The sequence below is a fragment of the Asparagus officinalis genome, chromosome 3 (assembly GCF_001876935.1).
Source record: "Asparagus officinalis chromosome 3, Aspof.V1, whole genome shotgun sequence".
Lineage (NCBI taxonomy): Eukaryota > Viridiplantae > Streptophyta > Magnoliopsida > Asparagales > Asparagaceae > Asparagus > Asparagus officinalis.
Genome location: NC_033796.1, coordinates 2,317,544 through 2,340,014, shown reverse-complemented (window position 1 = coordinate 2,340,014; position 22,471 = coordinate 2,317,544). Strand labels below are relative to the sequence as shown.

The 22,471-nt window shown below is 35.5% G+C and overlaps 2 protein-coding genes across 7 annotated transcripts; both read right to left on the bottom strand.

Annotated features, from left to right (window-relative positions):
* LOC109832620 (probable serine/threonine-protein kinase PBL3) lies at positions 1,113 to 6,871 on the bottom strand. Of its 5 annotated transcripts, none has more exons than XM_020399994.1 (8): positions 6,624 to 6,871; positions 5,390 to 5,760; positions 5,184 to 5,319; positions 4,716 to 4,852; positions 4,495 to 4,618; positions 2,916 to 3,498; positions 2,625 to 2,797; positions 1,113 to 1,317 (listed from the first exon to the last, which is right to left on the bottom strand). In XM_020399994.1, exons 1-7 carry the CDS (start codon positions 6,694 to 6,696, stop codon positions 2,767 to 2,769), a joined length of 1,455 nt encoding a protein of 484 aa, XP_020255583.1. In that variant the 5' UTR covers positions 6,697 to 6,871; the 3' UTR covers positions 1,113 to 1,317; positions 2,625 to 2,766. The 5 variants fall into 5 exon arrangements, with proteins under 5 accessions (XP_020255583.1, XP_020255584.1, XP_020255582.1 ...); XM_020399995.1 differs by having other exon boundaries at positions 2,744 to 2,797; XM_020399993.1 differs by having other exon boundaries at positions 2,625 to 3,498.
* LOC109832619 (pentatricopeptide repeat-containing protein At4g32450, mitochondrial-like) lies at positions 13,258 to 19,848 on the bottom strand. 2 transcript variants are annotated; one of them, XR_002244806.1, is made up of 3 exons: positions 17,837 to 19,848; positions 17,031 to 17,449; positions 13,258 to 13,594 (listed from the first exon to the last, which is right to left on the bottom strand). XR_002244806.1 is itself a non-coding variant. In XM_020399992.1 (2 exons), exon 1 carries the CDS (start codon positions 19,746 to 19,748, stop codon positions 17,847 to 17,849), a length of 1,902 nt encoding a protein of 633 aa, XP_020255581.1. In that variant the 5' UTR covers positions 19,749 to 19,848; the 3' UTR covers positions 13,258 to 13,594; positions 17,837 to 17,846. The 2 variants fall into 2 exon arrangements, 1 of the variants encoding a protein (XP_020255581.1); XM_020399992.1 differs by lacking the exon at positions 17,031 to 17,449.

Below are 22,471 nucleotides of genomic sequence, written 5' to 3'. Positions count from 1 at the left end.
ATGGAAAAAAATAATTTTTGTGCACAACAATGCGAGCTTGTTCCACATCAATCAATCTTGATGTGCTTGGTTCACTCATGAAATAAACTCAAAATTATCAAGTCAAAAAAAAAAAAGCAAAGTCACACCCGCCACAACAATGGCATCAATGATGCACAAACTTAGGCTCAGTCAAAGATATCGATAGGGAACACCGTCGCGTAGCGGTGAGATATCGCAAGACTGTTTGTACTTGTAGCGGTAAAATAGCGGCAAAAGAACTGCGGAGGAGATGGTGGAGAATAGCCGAAGAGGGTGGTGCTGCTGGAGAATAGCCGGAGATGGATCTCATTGGAGGTTTTGATGCACGCCGGAGGTGGTCACCGAAGAAGGTGAAAGAATGATGAAGGAGACGGCGAGGGGTTTCAGATTTTAATGGAGGCGGGGACAGAGAGGGGGGAGAGAGAGAAATATCACTGGTTTTTTAAGTGCTAAACAGTGCTATTTCGTGCAATTAGGCACTATTCGAGTGAAAAGAGGTTTGTTAAACGTATAAATTGTGAAACACCAAACTTCTTTGTGCATCAAGATCAGGTAAAAAAAATCTGCCAAAAGAAAAAACATATAGAAACCACCAAGTGATTGGTGATCGATTCGATTGTAGGTAGAATACAGAATACAAACCACTTTATCGAGCAAAATGAGACATATTATATGTATTAAATTTTCAATCTTGAAACACTGGAATAATTTTGCAATGGACGATAGACGTATAAAGAGCTGTTAAACAATAGGCACGCATGCTTGTCATATATAATAATCGAACATAATTGAATAATGATGTAGACACTTATCAACATGTAAACACAGAAATGCTTAATATTCATGTCCAATGTACATGTAGAAAGACACCAAGTCTGAAATTTATGATACAAATGTGCATTGCCCTGGATCAACGTGCGTGCGCGCGCACATACAAAATACTGACATGCAGACACACACTACCACACACATAACACGTACACATACACACATGCATGCACACATATATACCACCACATACATACATGGACAACAGAAACACCAACCACGACCTGCCTGCATATTTACACAGAATAATCTCATGGAGGACATAAGAAAGATATTACATTGCTAATAACATTTCTTTCAATTTCTTTTTCAGCTACTCTTCATTCTTTATACAGAATACATAACAAGGACCATGCGCTCACCTTGTCATTTCTGTTATATTTTGTGTTCTATTTTAAAAGTTCAAAAGTGAGGAAAATGCGTCCAATAGATCCCATCATATTGCGATCGGGATTAATCAAAGGTGTCCTGCAATCAAAAGGAAAAATTATATGCATTGGGGAATCTCGTGAACATGTTTGTAAAGTTCCTAATGATTATACACAAAGATCTGCTCCATTTTGTGTGTGCTATAGAATAAATCATCAAAATTGTTGGATATAGTCATCTCAAATGTGATTATTTTGTTAATATTTTTCAACTTTCACTTTGAAAGATAAAGGAGCTCGAAAGAAAAATCGAAGCCCTGATGTCTGTTCGGGAGGTGAAGAGGACCGGCATTCCGTGTCCTTACCCGAAAGAGTGGGATTCGATCCCGTATCCGGCGAAGTTCAACCTGATCAACTTCACGCCGTTCGGCGGGAAGGGTTCGCCCACTCAGCATCTGATCTACTTCAAGTCCCACTTGGGGGTGATCTCTGGCAACGGACCCTTGATGGTTCGGTCATTCGTTGGCACCCTTCGCGGGCCTGCCTTCGATTGGTACCGCCGTCTCAAGCCCGGAAGCATCAACAGCTGGGAGGACTTGGAAGGCATGTTTCTCGCCCATTTCTTCGATGATGACACCGAGGTGTCGATCAGGACACTCTTCGACGAGAAACAAAAAGGCGGAGAGTCGGTGGATACCTTCATCAAACGCTTCCGCAATCAGGCAATGAACTGCAGGGATCCCGTCACGGAGGAATTCCTCTTGCAGACTTGTCAGAACAACTTGTCCATTAACATCTTGGACGTGATGGGAATAGAGCCGCTCAATACCTGGAAAGAGTTGAAGGCTCGAGGAGAACAGGCTGAACGCTTCATCAGAAGGCGGAAGGTCGAGAGAAACCAACCGATGGTTAATCCTCTGGATTCGGATCTCGTACCTCATGATGAAGGGGACGTACCTGCAACGGTTATTGACGATAATCAAACGTCACAACAGCAGTCCTGGGAACAACAGGAGAATTCGGACGAGAAGCTCCAAAACGAGTACTCGTTCAAAGACGAAGACGTTCCAGCTATCTTCGAGACCCTTCTCGAAAACAACAAAATCAAACTCCCGCCCATCACGCATCAGGAGGAAGATAACGATTCTGCGGATCCAACATACTGCGAGTACCACAGGAGGATCCTCCATCCTACCAAGGATTGCTTAGCTCTCAAGAATAACATCCAGACCTTGGTTGAAGCCGGCGTTATAACGCTAGGGTAAGCCAATTGAAAACAAAAAGTCACCTAGGTGGGGGTCTATCTGCAACAATAGAACTATAGGGTAGTAAGTTCAATTAGGCGACAGTACATGCAGGGGGTCCATCCCCAGTTAACCCTTGTAAAAAAGGGGAGTAAGGAAATACCATCTGAAACGTGTGAATCAAACTCAATGCATGCTAGGTGAATGTCTATTGGATGGCAAGGGTGATCCACCAGGAGTCTGCCAGTTAACCCTTGTGAAAAAAAGGGAGCAAGGAAATACCATCTGAAATGTGTGAATCAAACTCAATGCATGCTAGGTGATTGTCTATTGGATGTCAAGGGTGATCCACCAGGAGTCTGCCAGTTAACCCTTGTAAAAAAAGGGAGCAAGGAAATACCATCTGAAATGTGTGAATCAAACTCAATGCATGCTAGGTGATTGTCTATTGGATGGCAAGGGTGATCCACCAGGAGTCCGCCGAAGAGGCGATCCACTAGGAGTCTGTCGAAGAGGCGATCCACCAGGAGTCTGCCGAAATGGCGATCCACCAGGAGTCTGCCGAATGGGTGATCTAGGCGGAGTACGCCGGAGTGGTGAGGCATCCGGAGTTTGCTGGAGCGATGATGAACTGGGAGCTGACCGGTGTGGCAATGCATTATGCCCCATTGGTGATTTCTTACCGGTTATTGATTTTACACGTACATTTTGGAGAATTTTATCTGCATTCTTTGGATCCTGAAGCTGCTCCAGCACTGGCAACACTTCAGACATACAAGGCCTTTTCCTGGGATCATTGCTAATGCATTGCAAGGCGAGAATTGCAAAGGCATAGGCCACTTTCTTCGGGTATTGACCTTCTAACTTAGAATCCATTATTCGGAATAGTTTTCTCTTGTCACCCAGAAAAGGCTTAGCCCAGTCAACGAGGTTTTGTTCTGTACTTGGTTTTGAGCTATCAAAAGCTGGGCGTCCTGATAACAGCTCCAATAACACAACACCAAAGCTGTAGATGTCGGCCTTTGCAGATAAACGACCTGCAAAATCGGTCTGTTACAATTCAACCAAGTGCAATGGAGACTAATCGTGAGAAGATTTCGTTGTCTAGAGATTCTCATCACAGTATGGAGTTCACACAAGTCTCGTAATTATAGTAGGCAGGTTCATTGTGTATAGATACATGCACAAATACACACATGTACATAGAGACATATATATGTACATACATCTGATCTGCATCATGAGACTGTCTTAAAATCAAAAGTTTAAGGGGCTGTTTGTTTTGCTTCTTTTGCCCCTGATTTCCTGCCAAAACTGACAGCAAGAAAGCTGCCAAAACTGACAGCAAGCTGTCAGTTTTGGCAGGGAATCAGGGGCAAAAGAAACCAACCAAACAGCCCCTTAAGTGGTATGGATTTTTTTCTCCTTCTTGCATGTACATTAGGTAGACACAAAAAGGACTTAGCAAGTTCTTTACTTTAATTGTTTAGAATGCTTTAGACCAAATAAAAAATCAATACATAAGGATTTTTACGCATTAAAATCATGGTTATGGTTTGGATCAAGAAGTTGCATGTCACAGACCAAAGATTTAATTTCTAAGCACATGTTGTTTTCGACCTAATGTTTTGGTCTATTCGATGCATAGGTTAAAATTTTTAAACTACTTGAATCACCCTATAAGATGTAGATAAACTTGAATGAAAAGCATTTTTCATGCAGAGGGTATACAGTTGACTTTGAATGGAAAGAATTTATATAGAAGTACACACATATGAATATACAGGGATAAAACCTTATGACATATGCTGTTATCATGAAGAAGAAGCAATCATTAGACATAACGTTCCAAGTTGCAAACATGCTTTTTATATTTGCATAATGAGAAGGCACCTAGACACTATGTTATATAATACCAAGTATACAAAGCTTCGATCATCTATATTAGCTTAATGAGAGGTTTCAAACATCTAGAAACTGTGTTACATATTGTAAATTCAGTTTTACGTAAGCCAAGATAGCATTTTAAGAACCTGTTGCAATATACTCTGGTGCAGCGTATCCCTGAGTACCAATGACTCGTGTAGAGACGTGTGTCTTATCTCCGGTTGGGCCAGCCTTCGCCAAGCCAAAGTCTGACAGTTTCGCATTAAATTCCTGCATTTGTAACAGCAAGATAAGATGTGAAAAAGACATCCTGGAAGCAGATTCATCTTCTAAAGATTTTGCGTGTCTAGTTTATTCAAGAATCTACCAAATCGAGAAGAATATTGGAAGCCTTAACATCTCGATATATCACTTGTCTTTCAGGATCATGCAAAAATGTGAGTCCCTTGGCAGCAGTAATGGCTACTTTAATTCTTGTTGCCCAAGAAAGAGGTTGGGGACCTCCTGGAAAGTATCAGTTAAATGAAAATTATCAGAATAATTAGAGTAATCAACACTAAGGAAACGTATGAATACACCCTTGTGCTGTTACTAAATCTTCCTGTATGACGATTACCAATTACAATTCATTGATATGTTACACAAAAAATAATTGCATAATATACTTCTTAGTTGTTCATGTCACTCATTTATTCTTTTCCAAGTTCAAAGTAATAGCAAAAGGTTCAGAAGCTTGGGGACCTAACAATTAAAAGCTTTATTAAGTCATCATGTTTTGACATAAAATGGAAAACAAAGTCACCAACCGTATTGAGTCATTCTATACCACACTTACTTCTAAAAAGATGGTTCTCAAGACTCCCTCTTGGCATAAATTCATAGACCAAGAGCCGGTGACCACCATCTAAACAATATCCAATGAGCTTTACCAAATTGGGATGGTGAAGCTGACCGAGATAATTAACTTCTGTCTGCCAAGTTACATATGCAGTTAAACAACAAATAGACTCAAGATTGAAGTATCAAAATATAAGAGCTTACAAGCCATTCCTTGTGGCCTTGAGAACCCTCCGGTTTAAGCTTCTTGACAGCAACCACCATGCCCAAACCAGGCTTCGAAGCAGTAAACGTTTGTGAATCGATCCAACCTTTAAAGACATAACCGAATCCTCCTTCACCAACAAGACTGTCAGGACGGAAATTTCTAGTTGCAGTTTTCAGCTCGTTGAATGTGAAGGCCTTCAGACTACGGCTAGATAATATTTCACTTTCGGTTCGTGGCGTAGGAAGAGAACCACTGCTGCTCCCTTGAGTATGAGAAGGTATGGAAAGAGTTAGAGGACTTAAGCGTGCTGCCACAGTGGCAGGAGCAGTGGATATGCATGGTTTGGCAGTGGGTCTTGAGGGATGATCTTGTAGCGGACAAATAGAACATTCTTTTCAAGCTTGCAAAGATTTTAATCACAGAAGAAGTACCAAACATTTGTAACATCAAATAAAGAACCTAGACCATGAACTGATGCTTACAAGTTGCATAGCCTCAGAAACATTTGATTCCGATGTCGCAGTCAAATAATTGAACATTATAAATTTTTAAGCATTTGGCAAATGGGCAATATGCATATCTGGCAGGATTGAATAAGTTACACAATCAAGGCTAACTGCATAGATATTTTCTAAATTTGTTTACACCTTTTAGTACGGGAAAAAAAAGGCTAGAATGAGAAACAAAAACCATACAGCATTCACATATTTCTCATGCATATTCAAATTCACCTGTCATAAGGCTTTCTTGGCTAGATTATCAATTCTGACTTTTTTATCTTCCGGAAAAAAAAAAATCTGACTTAAGAATAGAGTGAACCATAAAAGAATACAGGGTCCCAAATTTGAAGTTGGAGTGGAGATGAGGAACTTGATTTAAAGTGCTCTTGAAGCGTAAGCAAGCTTGTCAAAAATTCTACTTTTATACTCCATTTTCAGAACAAAGGGATCAATTTCCTAATAATTATAACATCTCCCAGAAATAAAAGATAATCCAAAGGGCCAAAACCAAGCATAAATAAAAGCAGAGTTCATCAAATTTATTTCATTGTAGCCTAATTTTAAGAAACCCCAAACGACAAACTTTGTTTCAACAGGGGAAAAAAGGAGCATTTAATCTCAACATTCCAATCTACAAAACAGCAAAAACCAATAATTTGAGGCAAACACGACCAAAAACTCCACAAGATTCAAACTTTCATAAATAAATAAAAGATAGAAAGATGCTCACTAGATGCATTGTCAGAGACTCGAGCATTCTCAGACTTCACATTAGAGCTCAAAAAATTCAAGCAGTTTCCCATGGCCTCTCTCTCTCTCTCTCTCTCTGATAACAAAGCAGGGAAAAAGAAAATCAAACACCCATCAAAGAGACCCTTGTTTCCTCAACAACATTGAGGCCTAAAAACGAAATGGGTCGTCAAAAAATTCAGTTTTTTTTTTATTTTTTTCCTCAGAAGATGGCATTTTTTGATTATTTAACCCTCTCGTTAAAGAGAGAAAAAAGAAAAAGAAACGAAGGAGATTAAGGACGAGGAAACGAGGCGGTTTGTGTGTGTGGGTCCCTCTCGTGGAAAAAAAGAACGCGAACTACGTAAGGATCTTCGTCTCCCTTCTTTCTCTATCGGGACCAATTTCACGTATGGTTTTCGAATGAAACAAAATCAGGCTTTACAAATTATTTTGTGAATTTGTTATGAAAATAATTATAATAATAATTTTCTAAATTTTTATAGTTACTATAAATACTATAAGTCTTTTCCTAATACATTATAAAATAGGGTTATTTAGATATTAGTCGCTCACATTTTCAAAAAAATCCATGTTATAGCCTCTCAAATCTTTAAAATAGCTCTCATATACGCCTCAAATCCTAAAGAATCACGCAATTTGGTTCTTTAATGACACAAATATGAAATAGCCCTCATTTTACGTTTCATTTTTTTTTACACTACAGGGTTTTTTGGGGCGCATAAGCTAAGGAGTACTTTGGTCGTCAAGGGGCCAAATTGCAAGACCCTTAGGATTTGTAGGACTTGCGATCAATTCCAAAATTTTGAGAGACCGGTGTTGAATTATTGAAGATGCGAAGGGATAATATCTAAATAACCCTATAAAATAATTAGAGGATACGTCATAGAGTTTGCTATAAATTAATTATCCCTATAATTGTTTCCAAATTTTCTATATCGTTCTGATCCATATCTATTCCTCTGTACAAATGGAAGAACCTAAGATTCACTATTCATACTATAGTAAATGCTATAGTACATTTGATGTAGCGTTATTACTGTAGCAAACATGAACTGGACGCTGTAGCAATTTTTTGAAAAAACATTATAACACACGAGAATACTGAGTTTTTTTACGTAGTAAAGGCGAGAAATGTAATAATCAAAAAATTTTAAAATTTATTACTGTAGTATTTAAAAATCAGGATTATCGTAACGAAAAAAAATGATATGTCGTGTTCACGACTAGTGGGACTAGGGGTGGAAGCGAACCAAATATTTAATAAACAATTCGATTAATATTCATCCAGATATCCAGTCATATTCGATCCGACAGTTCATTTAATACTAAATAAATATTTTTTAGTATTCGGCTTATAAACAAATAGAATTTAACTAAATATATATCCGATTCGATTGATTATTAACTATTCGATAACTTTTTATATGTTAGTTCTATTAATTAAACTTGTTGCAAATATTACCCATCAAAATTTTTATTACAACTTCTACCTATATTTAAATGGGCATAGAGGGGCCTAGGGTTTTCACGATCACTGAGTTTCCACTTTCCGCTTCCTCCCACCCCCCGACGCCGTCCTCCCTCCCCGCGACGACTCTCTCTTCCCTCTCCGAGGACCTATGCTCCTCTCTCTCCGACGCCCTCCTCCCTCCCCGCCGACGCTGTCCTCCCTCGCCGTGACGACGCCCTCTTCCCTCTCCGACGACCTGCGCTTCTCCCCGCGACGACGCCCTCATCCCTCCCGGCGACGACGCCCACTTCCCTCGATCTCTACAGATCTTGGAGATTTCGAGCCGTGATTCTCTGCTTTTTCTCACTGGAAGGGTAAAAAAACCCTTTTGTTTACTGATTATATTTATTTTTTATGATTTTCGAATTATTAACAAATACATATCGAATATTTGACGAATAATTTGAAATCAAAGTTGTGGAGTAACGCTAATTGAATATTCGCGAATTTTTTTTCAAACATCAATATAAATAAACGAAGCCAATTCGAATTTGTATTACTATTCGAATCGAATTCGAATTCGAACACGAATAGCATCATATAAACCGAACTCGAATTTAAACATTGCACTATTCCTTCAAATTCGATTCGATTCCACCCCTGGTGGGCACTGAAGCAAAGGTCTTCTATCCTTTGTCGCTACTTGTTTCATAGAGACCTTTATGTCCTTTTATGGACACAGAGTCACAGACAGTGGATTTGAAAGAGTCCTCAACAAGATTTAAGTATTTACGGAGAGAGCCTGGATTAGGGGGTATCTTGGATTTCAGTTATTTGAGATCTTGACTTGGTTCATCAACGGATTGCGTGGCATCACCTCATACATCACCAAAAGCAACTTGAAAATGGAATCTAATAAGTCAAAGCTTTAATTTATTTCTGAAACTTCTTCCCTTTGAAGCTGACATGCAATTTCCCAGTCCTAGTTAATTTCCCTCGTACAAAAGTCAAGTCCACCCCAAAAACCAATAATCTTCACCCATTTCACATTTGGGCACAATTTATTTCAATTTAGGAGCTATAATTGACCTAGTAAATTAAACAGTAGGTTCCTAACGTAGGCAACAAGATAATTATGATACGTAAAATTAAACAAAACTGCACATAGCTTAGCCAAGTGAACATCAAATGAGCTTAGTTTAAAATAGTATCACAACTTCCTCCCCTTGTAGGATGTTTTGGATTTGATCTTTTCCATCTTTACGGGATATAATACTTTGAGGCTCAAAATGCACAAAGATGCCAACAAGCATTCTCTTTATGTAGAAGGGTTCTCAAAAAAGTTTTGCTTGTCTACAAATATTTTCTAAAGAGAATAAAATAAAATCATAGTCCCTTTAAAAGAGGGAGTTGTAGAAAAAGTTTCCAATGACTATATTACCTCTATTCTCTTTTGATATTGCATTCTAATACTAACTAAACTAAATTAATTATCATTGTTAATTAATTATATTATATGTCACTTTAAGTTTGCATAATTTGGTCCCTAGAACTTCCAACGTTATTATAAAACTCTACATCATATTAATTATTAGTAATGTATAATAATATATTAATAGATAATTACATGTCAATAAAGTATTTATGGAAAGAGTAGAAAACATAGAATTGTTCTAAAATTATACCATGAAACTCATATAGAAAAATTACAAAGAACATTCTTATATTTAGGTAACAAGACAGAATGTACAAACATTAAATTTTCGAAAACATTAGGATATTTAACTACAACAAGATATGTTATCTAAAATTGAAAAAAAAAGTGCATCAAGATACAAGTAGAGGTATATAAGTATAATTTTGGTAAACTATAAGGTATTTAAGTTCAGTTAAGCCTATAAAAGATTTGATACATTTGTTATCCACAAACAATAGTATATGATCTCACTGATAAAAAAATATTCATCATACAATATAAGGCCAGATGCTTAGCTTATATTTATACAGTAGAGGAGATGTGTAAAAATTAAAGCATCATATTTTGAATGAGTCTCGAGATTTTGAATTATTTCTTAAAATTATATACTTTGCTTAGAAAACTTTAGAAGAGGCTTTTGAAGGACTACTACAAAGTGTTGGATATCGAATAAATATTAAAAAAATAATATCCATGACATCGGTTGCAAAAATCAGGGATATGTATGTAACATTGGGTGTCATATGAGATAACATTCATACATAACATGACATTGTAATATGTAACCTAACATATTAATGAATTCTAAACATAAGAATTTGCATCAAGATATATGATTAAGATTTGAGAGAGCCTAAAGTGGAGAGATTTGGAGAAGAATTGTGGCATTTGTGGGTTTTGCGGGTTCCAATTTTGTTTCTCAAACATGATCTAAACCCAAGCCCACAATCAAATTAAAAATGACATGATTTTCTTGATATCTTCAAAAGGATATATCAGCCATATTTTCGATAACGGACGACATATCAAAAAAATCAACAAACAAAAGAAAATAATATAAAATATTACTGAGATAAGGTCCTTAACCCGATATATTGGCCGATATAGCAATATGTTGGTCGATATTTAATAGAATGCCTATAAGAGAAAATATGTAAATATTATTTAGATATTAGTTCTTTGATTTTAATATCCAATGATTCTATGTTACTCTCACAAATTTTTAAAATTGCTCATAATTTTAGGGACTAATATTAAATTATTAAAATTTTGAGGGATAAATTATAAATAAGTCATATTTAAAAGAAGTGCTAATTTTTAAAAACCCTCTCAACTATGGGGATTGTATTAAAAAACACACTCAACTGATTCAATTTATCAAAACTCCCTCATTATGTGGGGTGTTATAGATTACCCATCTCAATTTTGGGTGTAATTTTAGAAAACACCTCTCAACTATAGAGTATCTCATAAAAACTCCCCTAATCTTTAGCACTTCTGTCAACAAACCCCCTTAGCATAGTTACTTCGATATGTGATTTGGACAAAATACCCTCTCAAAGAAAGCAATTTTAATTAAAAAGAACCCCTCAACCGATAATAAAAGGATCACAACCAATTAACAATTCCTTTTCTCTCTATATCACCTATTTTATCTTGCAAAAACTAAGATAATTCTTTTATGATTGATTGATATTTTAGTCTTTCCAAGTCAAGTACTTGTCACATAATAGATAAGACTCAATAATGGTAGTTTTTAGAGGTTATGTTTAAGTGAGAAAAGTTCACTGGGGTTAAAATCAAATTTTTTTTTAAGTTGAGATAGATTATCTACAAAACACCCAAAACTTGGGCTCATGCCCTTCATAGTTGAGGGAAATTTTTCTAAAATTAACTCTTAAACAAAAGCACAACTTAAGGCACATGTGATATCAATTTTATAAGAGTAGAGTTTATAGCAAGTCTATCACTCAATTAATTCATTTGGGTTATTTGTCCTTAAATTTATCCTACACATCAACTCTAAAAAACTTTTGCTTCAAGAATCTCTAAGAGAAATTTAATATTTATTTAGGATGGGTATATGATCATTCTGATTCCCCATGTCTTTCATGATTTGTAATAAATTATTTGACAAAGTAAATTAAGTTATCATTTTATATTGCTCACATTCTTATAAGTTTATGAAGCTCATAGCTTGGATATGAGTATTATTGGAGATATTGTATTCTTTTAACTCATTAAGCTACATTTTTAGATGTTGTTTGACATTGGATAAATATGAATTATTTTGTTAAAATACAATCAATATGAATACATAATATGTACAAATTATTCCTAACTATATTTTATAATTTTCTGAAACTAGGGAGTAATTATTTTGACAGATCAATTAGTAGTTGGGAAGATGTAAAAAGAGTACAACATTAGATTTTAGAATTGATCACATAATTTGTTTTTTCTTTCTTGATTAAATTTGCACATTCTAACTTAGAAAATTCTAGAAAAAAGTTTTTGAATATCTATAATACTCGATCGCCAGATAAACAACAGGTGGAAGTAAATAACAGATGGAAGTGATTTTTTTATAACTGAACAAAATCCTTAATGACTAGATAAAACCTACCATTTTCCTTGATGAACTCAAGAATTTATTTATTAATAATAATAATAGGTTTTTTCCGTATTGATCCCTTACATCATTAATATTTTGAAATTATACATTCAAATTACTAATTAATCTTAAATCATTAATATTTTAAGGCTTTAAACATCACTATTTCTCGGGAAGACAAAATGTTAAAATCACACATGAAAATATCCAAAAAATTTTAATATATTATGATAATTATAAATTTTTTGCAACAATGTTATAGTAAATAAATAAACTTAAAGTAAATAATTATAATATTTGATCACGTGTAGTGCACGTGCTTTCCACCTAGTAAAATAAAAACACCAAACTTATAGCTACGACCTTTCCTCTTCATGAAAGCTTTATATGCGTGTAAGTAGAGGTGCTAAACCGTATCCATATCCTAAAAAATATTCATAATCGTATTCAGGATACAGATATGGTTACTCAAATCAATAATCGATAGGATATGATTATGGATATAGTTTTGTAATGAAATATTCGGATCCGTATCTGAAATATACGAATACATATTAATCATACCATTACGATAGTTTTAATTCTTAGAATATAGATTTGAGGTTAATTTTGATGATCAAGATGTTAAATATTAGCTTTTCAGATACAATAAACATATTAATGAATTCTTTTGTATCGTATAAACTACATTTTTTCTCAATAGTATTCAGTTTTCTCATATCCGCTTTGTATCCACTTACATATCCGCATGTATGTCCATATCCGTATCTGATTTTAGCGGATATGGATATGAATATTCCTTACCGAGATATATCCGTATCCGAGATGGGTAAGCGAATATAAATATGATAAGTATCATATCTGAGCCGTATCATACCTATGCATAAGTCTTTTCTAAAAAAAGAAAAAGAAAAAAAACAGTCATCAAGTTCAAAGTTATAGCGCTCACAAAAACCCAAGTACTGAGAAAAGCGAACAATATCCATAGCAAATTAGGAAGAAATTATGAAGATCTGAATGGGAAGGAGCCCTTCAAACTAACAGGAAGGCCCAAAACAAAGCACGTCATGGATTATGAATCGTAAAAATTTTATTTCCCTCAGTATTTTCCAAATGGTTACAATTATAATAAAATGACAATTTCAACTTGTCCTGCTGCAGTATAAAGAAATTAACTTGAGAAGATCATGAGTTATTAGATGACGATATGATACAGAAGGGAGACGACAGTGCCGCGTGCAAAGCCAACTTCGGCCTTGTGGAACCTGATTGCAGGCAAACTCAGATCGTTGCTTACTGAGATTTGTGTGTTGTTGAGATGAATAACTTAGCCTGACAATGTAATCTCCGAACAAAACATACGGCACAGACGCTGCCATATTCATTAGTAGGTTAAACACATCCATCCTGTAATGAAGTAGACGAAAAGATGAGTCCAAAATATGAAAACAAAATTTTATTTTCCTTTCTTTTCTTCTGATTAAGCCGATCTGCTCCAAGTTGAAAGCAGTTACTGGCAGAATAACTGATATTTACAGAAGAAAAAATAATAAATAAACCTTTTATGGGTTCTCAACACAAGCAGATTTGAAGCAAATGACTTCTCTTTTGAAAATTGTCATCAGTAGAAACAGTTACTTTAAGTATTGTTGGGAATACATGAAATCTATTTTTATGCACTAATCGGAATACACACATCCACATGCATCACTTAGCATATATATAGCTTCTTCTCAGGGCCGGCCCTAGCATAAGGCAACTAAGGCCTTTGCCTTGGGCCCCAAGTTGGATAAGGCCCACCCACCCATATATATAATATATGTAACTTAGTTACTTAAGCATAAAGCTAACCCTATTTAAAAAGTGAAGATCCAAAGATAAAAAGTGAAGTTAATTATAGCTTAGCAACTTATGAGATTGAAAATTTTGAATTCTTAATAGCTATGAATATTTGGTATGACATATTGTTTGCTGTTAATTCAGTTAGTAAAATCTTACAATCTAAATATATGCATATTGATATTGTCATAGATCAATTAAAGGGTCTTATTGTATATTTAGAAAATTATAGACAAAATGCTTTTATATCTGCTTTGAATTCAACTAAAGAACTTGCTAATTAAATGACGTACAACCTATATTTTGTGAAAAACGTAAAATTCATAGAAAAAAACAATTTGATGAAATATTGGTAATGAAACAACATTTAACGCTGAAGAATCTTTTCGTATTGAATATTTCTATACATAGTTGATAAATCGCTTGGCTCAATTGAAAGTAGGTTTGAACAATTTAAAACGTATGAAAAAAAATTTGGTTTTTTGTTTGATTTGAAAAAAATTAAAAGCTTTAGATTATATTGAATTGAAAGCATATTATCTTAATCTCGAAAATGCACTAAAACATGATGAACATTTAGATATTAATGGACTTGATTTGTTTTCAGAATTGAGAGTGCTTAGGGAAATTTTAAAAATAGAGATTAATAGTCCAATTGAAGTGTTGAACTATATAAAGTGGTTAGATTATTTTCTAAATACTTGTATTGCTTATCGTGTACTATTGACTATACTCGTAACAGTTGCTTCCGCTGAAAGAAGTTTTTCAAAATTAAAATTACTAAAATCTTATTTAAGATCGACCATGTTACAAGATATTGAAAATAATATGTAATTTTGCCGCTCAAAAGGTAAGAAGAATGAGATAAAATGTATTATGAGTTGTATCACTTAGGCCTCATCCAATATTTCGCCTTGGGCCCCAAAATTCCTAGGTACGGCCCTGCTTCTTCTGTTTCCACTTCCTTCTTCTCTTTTCATCCCCCCCCCCTACTTTCTTCCTTTTGCGTCTTCCCAGATATTCTAAATATAACTACAGAAGTCCTCGAATAAGTGGTCGGACAAAAAGCATGGACAAACATACCAAAGGATAACTGGTACCACTATCACACATAGAGACGGCATTGATTAGAATCCTTACTCCCAAACTGATTCATTCGGCATATATTTGATTTCATATTTGTTAAAAATTAACATAAAACTATAATCCTCAACCCTCACCATAAGTTCACTGTTTTTGTGTAAATTTGAGATGGTATCAGAGCAACCCATGTTCGAATCTTGTTGACCACAAATTTAATGCGGATTTTAAAAAATTGCTACCGCTGCATGAGTCTAGGTTTTCAGCCCATAAAAAGGGTGATCAACCTACAAGGGCATGTTAGAATTAATATAAAACTATGATCCTCAACTCTCACCATAACTTCAGAGATTTGACCTAATTATTTCAGAGATTTGACCTAATTATTAGAGGGACTAAAATTGAGAATATTAAGTAAACATTATGAGTTTGGCACAACATCCATCAGCACCACATTGGTGCCCCTAACCTATTCTTTTTAAGGTGGCAATTAAGTGCCTCTTGTGTAGATAATCCAAATTTTTGGATGAAGGCAAAGTTTTTTCAAAGCTGCTGGTATGGATATAGGATTTAGGTTGTTGTTCTAAATGATGAACTTTTTTCTGGTCAAGTTGTTACACACTTAAACTTAATAATAGTTATCACAGATAATAAGTTGCCTGTTTTCACTGCAGCTGTACACGCTGTAGTACTGTAGGCTTTGCTTAAATTATCCTAGCTAGTGTTATATTTTGCATTTTTTCCATAATTTTGTTTCACTAGAGCAAGTTGCTCTATCAATATGAATTAAAAGAGAGAATAATAAGTGTGATATCAAGGGGAATCATAAGAAGGAAAAATCAGCACGTTCCTGAGTTTGGATTTTGGAATTTCAAGGTACCTAAGTAGCAGAAGGTCTTTAGTGCCTCACTAATAAAGGAAATAATACGTACAGTAAGTGAAATTCATTTCTGCATCAATTGATCATACTCATGGGTATAACAGTGAAAAATGGAAGCAAGAATATTAGATAAACACTGGTATCTGACTGAAGGATTATAGTGGACCGAAAGATTGCTCAAAGGTCATAGTACCTTAGGGCAAGATGAGAATGCCTCTGTTGACAAACAACAGTTTAAGTTAGTGGTAAAGGCAAAGTAGTAAACCGTGCAACTGTCAAAAAGGATTTGAGAGGGAGCCTGAAGATAACAAGTTGATAACGGTGACACCAGACCAGACTCACCATTCCGGATAAACACAATATATCTTGTAATATGCTTTATTAGCTAAAACTTATTCATCATTTCTATACGTGATCAGTTAGTAAAGTGGTTCTTTTTTATTTGTCACTGAAGTCATAAATAAGAACTAGGGACATGAACTTCCACATGCTAAGAACCCCAGAGAAATCTAACATTTCAAAGTATACAGATTTTGAATAGCAAAAAATAAGTAGCATAAGCCACTACTACTACTACGCAGTATCTCATAAAATCCAAAGATATATTAAGATCCAACATGCTATCATTTGATTAGAATAACTCACGATTAAATATCGCGAAGGTAAGCCATTTCAGTGAGGAAGATTCCACTTCATCGTTGGTGTTCAATTATGTAATATAACCAAAGATTCAATAAGAAAAAGCAAATACTTGGAAGTGTTTAGATAAGATTTTGTTTCTTATATTTGCAGGAAACATATTTAGACTTTAGATAATAGAAACACAAGAGAGGAAAAGAACAGACTTACCAAAGGACAAAGAAAAAAGTTTGTACTATTCTCTTCTTACTATAAGATAAGGAGATTGTGACTCTAATTTGTCATAGTCTGATTTGATCACAGCATACCTAACATTATGGTGTCTGATGCTGAAATGGCTATAACGAGGCTATAGCATTTACTTGGTAAAGACAGAACAGAAATTGTACAGAAATAAGGTGAAACCTTGTTTCTGGTGTTATGCCTTGCTGCTCAAGGCTAGTTTTTGGAAGTTATCTGTGTCTTCACTGTCAGTGCTCCTCCATGTACTCCCAGTTTGATGAGGTATGAGAGAGGAAAAGAGAGTGGATAAGGTTAAGGATAATAAGTCAGATATAGCCAACTCAACCTGATCTAACTCACCCATTTCTAAGTTTGAAGGATGACAGATTTCAAAAGGCTTGCACTTTTGCAGTCAATAGACAGAATCCTCCCCTAATTCTCTCTCCGATGTTAGCTCCTCCATTCTCCGCAGCAGCAAGATAACAGCGACCAACTCCTCTTTCTTCTTCCGTTCTGACTTTCTTCTCAGTTAGCAGCCAGATATGCAGAAGATATGGTGTGTATGTATGCATCTTGCTCCCAACATATCGCATTTGAGAACACTGACCAGAGGAAATTTTGGAAATTTGTGTTTTAAAGTAAATATAGTTCCTTATATCTGAATTGATTACTGAAATTAATGGGACTTGCCACAATTTAATAAGAAGATAAATATAAGTGTCACATAGATATGAGTAGAGAAGATAAAGGAACTGAAAAGCAGAAAAGTTTGGAGAAGATTACAAAAAATCTAAACATATTGATTGCACAAGTTTACCTAAGCGACAATCTTGCTTTAAACACTCCACTAAGATTTAACATGCAGATAAATGAAATTTCACAATTGCAGGAAACTTTAACAAAAGGAATCTTAATCTATAATATTTCAATGCCTCAGTGAGTGCAAAGCAGGAAAGAAAGTTATATTTTAACTTTTGACAGATACATACCTACTCCCTTTTAGTAATAGTCCCTGCAAGAGCAGACCCCATTCTCAAAATGGTGAAACCTCTTCGCATCTCTGCAAATAATTAAACGACCTGTAAGCTTTGATATGATCTTCATTGCTTCATGGCAATCCGGACAAAAGCGTAGGTTTTTAATAATTCTCATAGGTTGACGAGGTGGGGAAGTAAAGAGAAAATAAGCAGCAGCTAGCTTCTCACTATGGGCCATCAAAGCTTCCCCTCTAGCTTCTAGGTCGATGTCATGGAGCACAGGGTTAGTATTTGGAATGTAGCCAGCCTCTTTCATATTCGGTAACAAAGCTCGTAGCTGTGCATAAATCCTGTCTGACTCTGGATGAGATCTATCCCCTGCACGTAACTCATGTGTGTGGCGTCTAACAGCGAAAGGGTCAGAATTATTTTTCCTTTCTTTCTGCATGTCAGATGCTTTAATAGGAAAAAGACCCATCTTGGTCTGCTCAGTTAACCTTGAGGGGTCGAGTTGTTCCACAATCTCAAAACATCTATCTCCAAGCTCCTTATATCCATTAACTCTACAAAGATGCATCAGAGTTTCCCAAACTTCAACACTTGGCTCAACAGGCATCTTGTCAATAAACTCAAGAGCTTCGTCTAAATAACCACTTCTTCCAAGCATATCTACAAGGCTAACATAATGTTTCATTGTAGGCGCAATACTGAATTTCTCCTTCATTGATTCAAAATGCAAAATTCCTTCATCAACTGCTCCTAAAGTAGCACAAGCATTGAACACAGCAATAAATAGTTCTCCATCTGGCTGCAATCCTCTCTCCTTGAACTGAGTGAAGAGATCAATTGCTTCCTCCCCAAGATTATTATTCGCTAGGCCATTTATCATAGTATCCCAAGATGTCAAATTTCTATGGCGCATTTTCTCAAACAGTTGGTAAGCATCAACCATCGAACCGCACGTAGAGTATGTATCCAACATCTTGTTATTAACTGCAACTCCTAGCTCACCCATTACTTCATCCATGTGATTGTGGACAATTCTTGCTTCTTCTAGAGATTTGGTCTCTCCGCAAGTCTGCAACAACGTCAAATATCTTGGGAGATCCACGGTCACACCATTATTCCTTAGCAAATGAAGAACTTCAACTGCTTCTGTGACATCGCCCTTTTTACAGAACTCATCAAGCTCAATGAGGGTGCCCTTGTAAGTGACACTTTCACCCGTTTGAGACAAACTATCAGCTAAAGGAGATTGACTTAAGTTATGCTGACCTGCAGGCAAGGTGCTCTCTCTGTTATGCCCGTAGGAATCTTGATTGGGCATTCCTTGATAACCATTTTCTCCATACGCACTCTGAGAAGGTCCTCCAGAGCCAAATCCATCGTGAGAAATACCAGAACTTGGATAGAAATTCGATGAATCTCTGTGGTTTTCCTTGTAAACTGCATTAGGATCTTGATAATTACTCAGTATATTCACCGGCCGAACCACAAAATTACTTTTTGTATAGCCATCTGGATTCTGGCCATGAAACCCATTCAAATTCCTCAGTGGCGCACTTGACCCATTTGATTCCCACTGACAAACCTCTCCAAGATCCCTTCTTTCTTGCCCATATTGATTTCCTCCATAAACCCCATTCGAACTCGATCCTCGAAATCCATTCGGATTCAGCTGACAACCCACGCCAGCAGCGCTCATTCCACTTGAATTCAATTGGTTACCATACGCAAGATCTCCCCTTTCATAGAAATCTCCGCCTGAAACTCCATTTGGATTCTGCCCTCCATCGAAAACCCTAGCAACTTGTGCGTTCTGCGAAATGGACCTATAATTTGAAGAACGGAAGAGGAGAGGAAGAGAACTGACCTTGGAGAGGGCCCTGAGAGTGAGAATTGACGAGGATCTCTTTCTCAACATCGGGGATCGATCGTAATTTCTCAAGGAGTTGAAAGTGATGAGCTAAAACCCTAGAATCTTCCGGTAAAGAGAGAACCTGAGGGTTTTAGGGCGGAACGGTTCGGGTCAGATCCAGATCCACGAGTATCAGGTTATATTCGAAACCCGTTAGGGGCTGTTTGGTTGTTGTTGGTAAAGTTGTGTATTTATGACACAACTTGGAAAGTTGTTGTCCACCACCTCATCAATTTTACTTTTATACTTTTCTTTGTTTGTTTTTGATTCCATTGGAATCATAAAACACTTGTTTGGTTTGTAAAATAAAACTTTAATTGTTTGTTTGGAAAGTGTAAAAAGTGGTCCCTACTCAAATGATCATATTTGTTAGAATTATTTTTTATTATTTTTTCCTAACTTCAATGTTAGCTTTCTCCTAAAATCATGTCTTTTTTTCATGAAATCACTTTACAAGCCACATCAGCATATGAAACCACTTTACACTATTTTCACAACTACAAACAAACAATTGAAAGTGATGAAAGCTGACATTGGGACCCACTTTTTTACACTTTACATCCTTTTACATGGTAAAAACATACAACCAAACAGCCCCTTAGAGGAGATGGAGGAAAAATTCTCCGGTTCCAATTTTATTTGGGGAAAACAAAAGGAGATGATCCCTTTTTTTTCCAGATAAATGTTGGGTAAATGGCACTTAAATACTATAAAGTTGTCTCAGTGTGTCACTTAATTAACGTAAGTTATAAAAGGTAACACTTTAGCAAAGTGCTAAAATATTAGCACGTTAGCACCTTTTGTTAGTTTTCATGAGAAAATTCTTAGAAATGTTTTTATGACTTAGAATATCAAAGTGCTATTTTTTTACAATTTAGCTTATTAAAGTGCTACTTTCTTACAACTTAAGGTATTTAAGTGTAAATGTTGTGAAATAATATGGTATTTAAGCGTCATTTTTTTACAACTTAGGATATTAAAGTACTATTTTTTTAGAACTTGGGATATTAAAATGTTATTTTTTACGATTTAGTACCACAATAGGAAAACTTTATGGTATTTAGGTGTCATTTAGCCAGAAATGTTAGATGAGACTTTTATTTTCCTACTAGTATATTAGCATTTTCAAATGCACGTGTTAGTAACATCAATTTTTTCTAAATAATCGTGGGTCCTACATTTTAATTATATTATTATTATTATTTAATGCGCACTTACAAGATGTCTAGTATAATATGCACGTGCATAACTCACGTCATGTGATCAAATTAATAAGAAAATTCTTATGATTTTAGATTAAAGTAACAACAGCTATTCTAGATAAGAAAACTTCATCTAATCTTTAAAAAATTATTTCCATAATTATGAAAAGTATAAATTTTTAGTTCTTAAAATATTTTTTTAATTATATGTTATAGACGTGTAAAGTAACGCCCTCGTTTAAAATATGTCATAATCTACATTACACTATGTTGCTTTTTAACTTTTGTCAATTATATAATTTCTAAAAGGTTTATGTATAAAATTTTAAATTTAAGAAAGAGATGAAAGATTAGGGCTGGCGATTAGGTCGGGCTGGGCCAACCCGGGCCCAAGCCCACATGTTTCGAGCTGATCCAGGCCATGTTGATCCGAGCTAACCTTGAGCTCTGTTCGAGCCAAAGCCTGGACATCCCAGCTAGGAACATAACCCAACCCGGCACACTGACCTAACCATTCGAGTTGGGCTGGATTGGGCAACCCAACCCACTACTTTTCATTTCTTTTTCTTTCTTTTATTTTTTGACTTTTTAAAACTTGATTTAAATAAATTTTGACCAATTGGTAACGATTTTGTTGAGGAAGGTTTTGGACTCGACATACCAATTTTTTGCTTTAAAAATACTAAATAGTTAACAATAGCTAGTTACTAATAACTAATTTATTTTACTAAAAACTAATGTTATTATGGATGCAAGTTAGGTTCCGGACTTAGTGATAGCTGAGGCCCGATTCGAGCTGGGTTGGGTTTGTAGGCCGGAGGTTCGAGTTCAGCCTGAGTTTCAGAAATAGACTCATACTGGACTCACTTTGAGATCGAGCCGAGCCAAACCAAACCTGCATTCTATTAAGCTGGGTAAAACCCGACCCACAACAGGCTAGTTCATTATGGGTTTTGGGCCAACCCAGCTCAACCGCCACCCCTATGGAAGATCCATAAAAGAAAGAGATGGAAGAATGAAAATGATATAACCTTTTAGAGAGAGAGAGAGAGAGAGAGAGAGAGAGAGAGAGAATGAAAATAAGATAACCTTTGGTGGGGTGGGGAGTGGAGGCATGCATTTAATGAGAGAATAAATGGACAAAATGTCTATTCAATTTAAAATTACCAATTTGCATAACACAGAACATAAATTTACCTAACAACTCAACTAAAAATTGAGAAAGTTTCAATCATTCCTCCAGGTTGGTCTACACTCACAAAGATTTTTATATAGTAATATAGATTGATATATAATTAGTATGGATGATTGAGGAATTTTCAATCATTCCTTCACTTTTGCCTAACCTAACAAAGATTTTTATAAAATAGTATAGATTAGTTGTTTAGCCTATCCTATATTTCAAAAACATATTAAAAACCATATGGTTTTTTTCTATAGTCTTCTTATCATATATGTTATATAGATAAGTTAAAGTTAAAATAACCCAAAACTTGGGGGCTTCCCTTTTTTTTTTATTGAATTTTA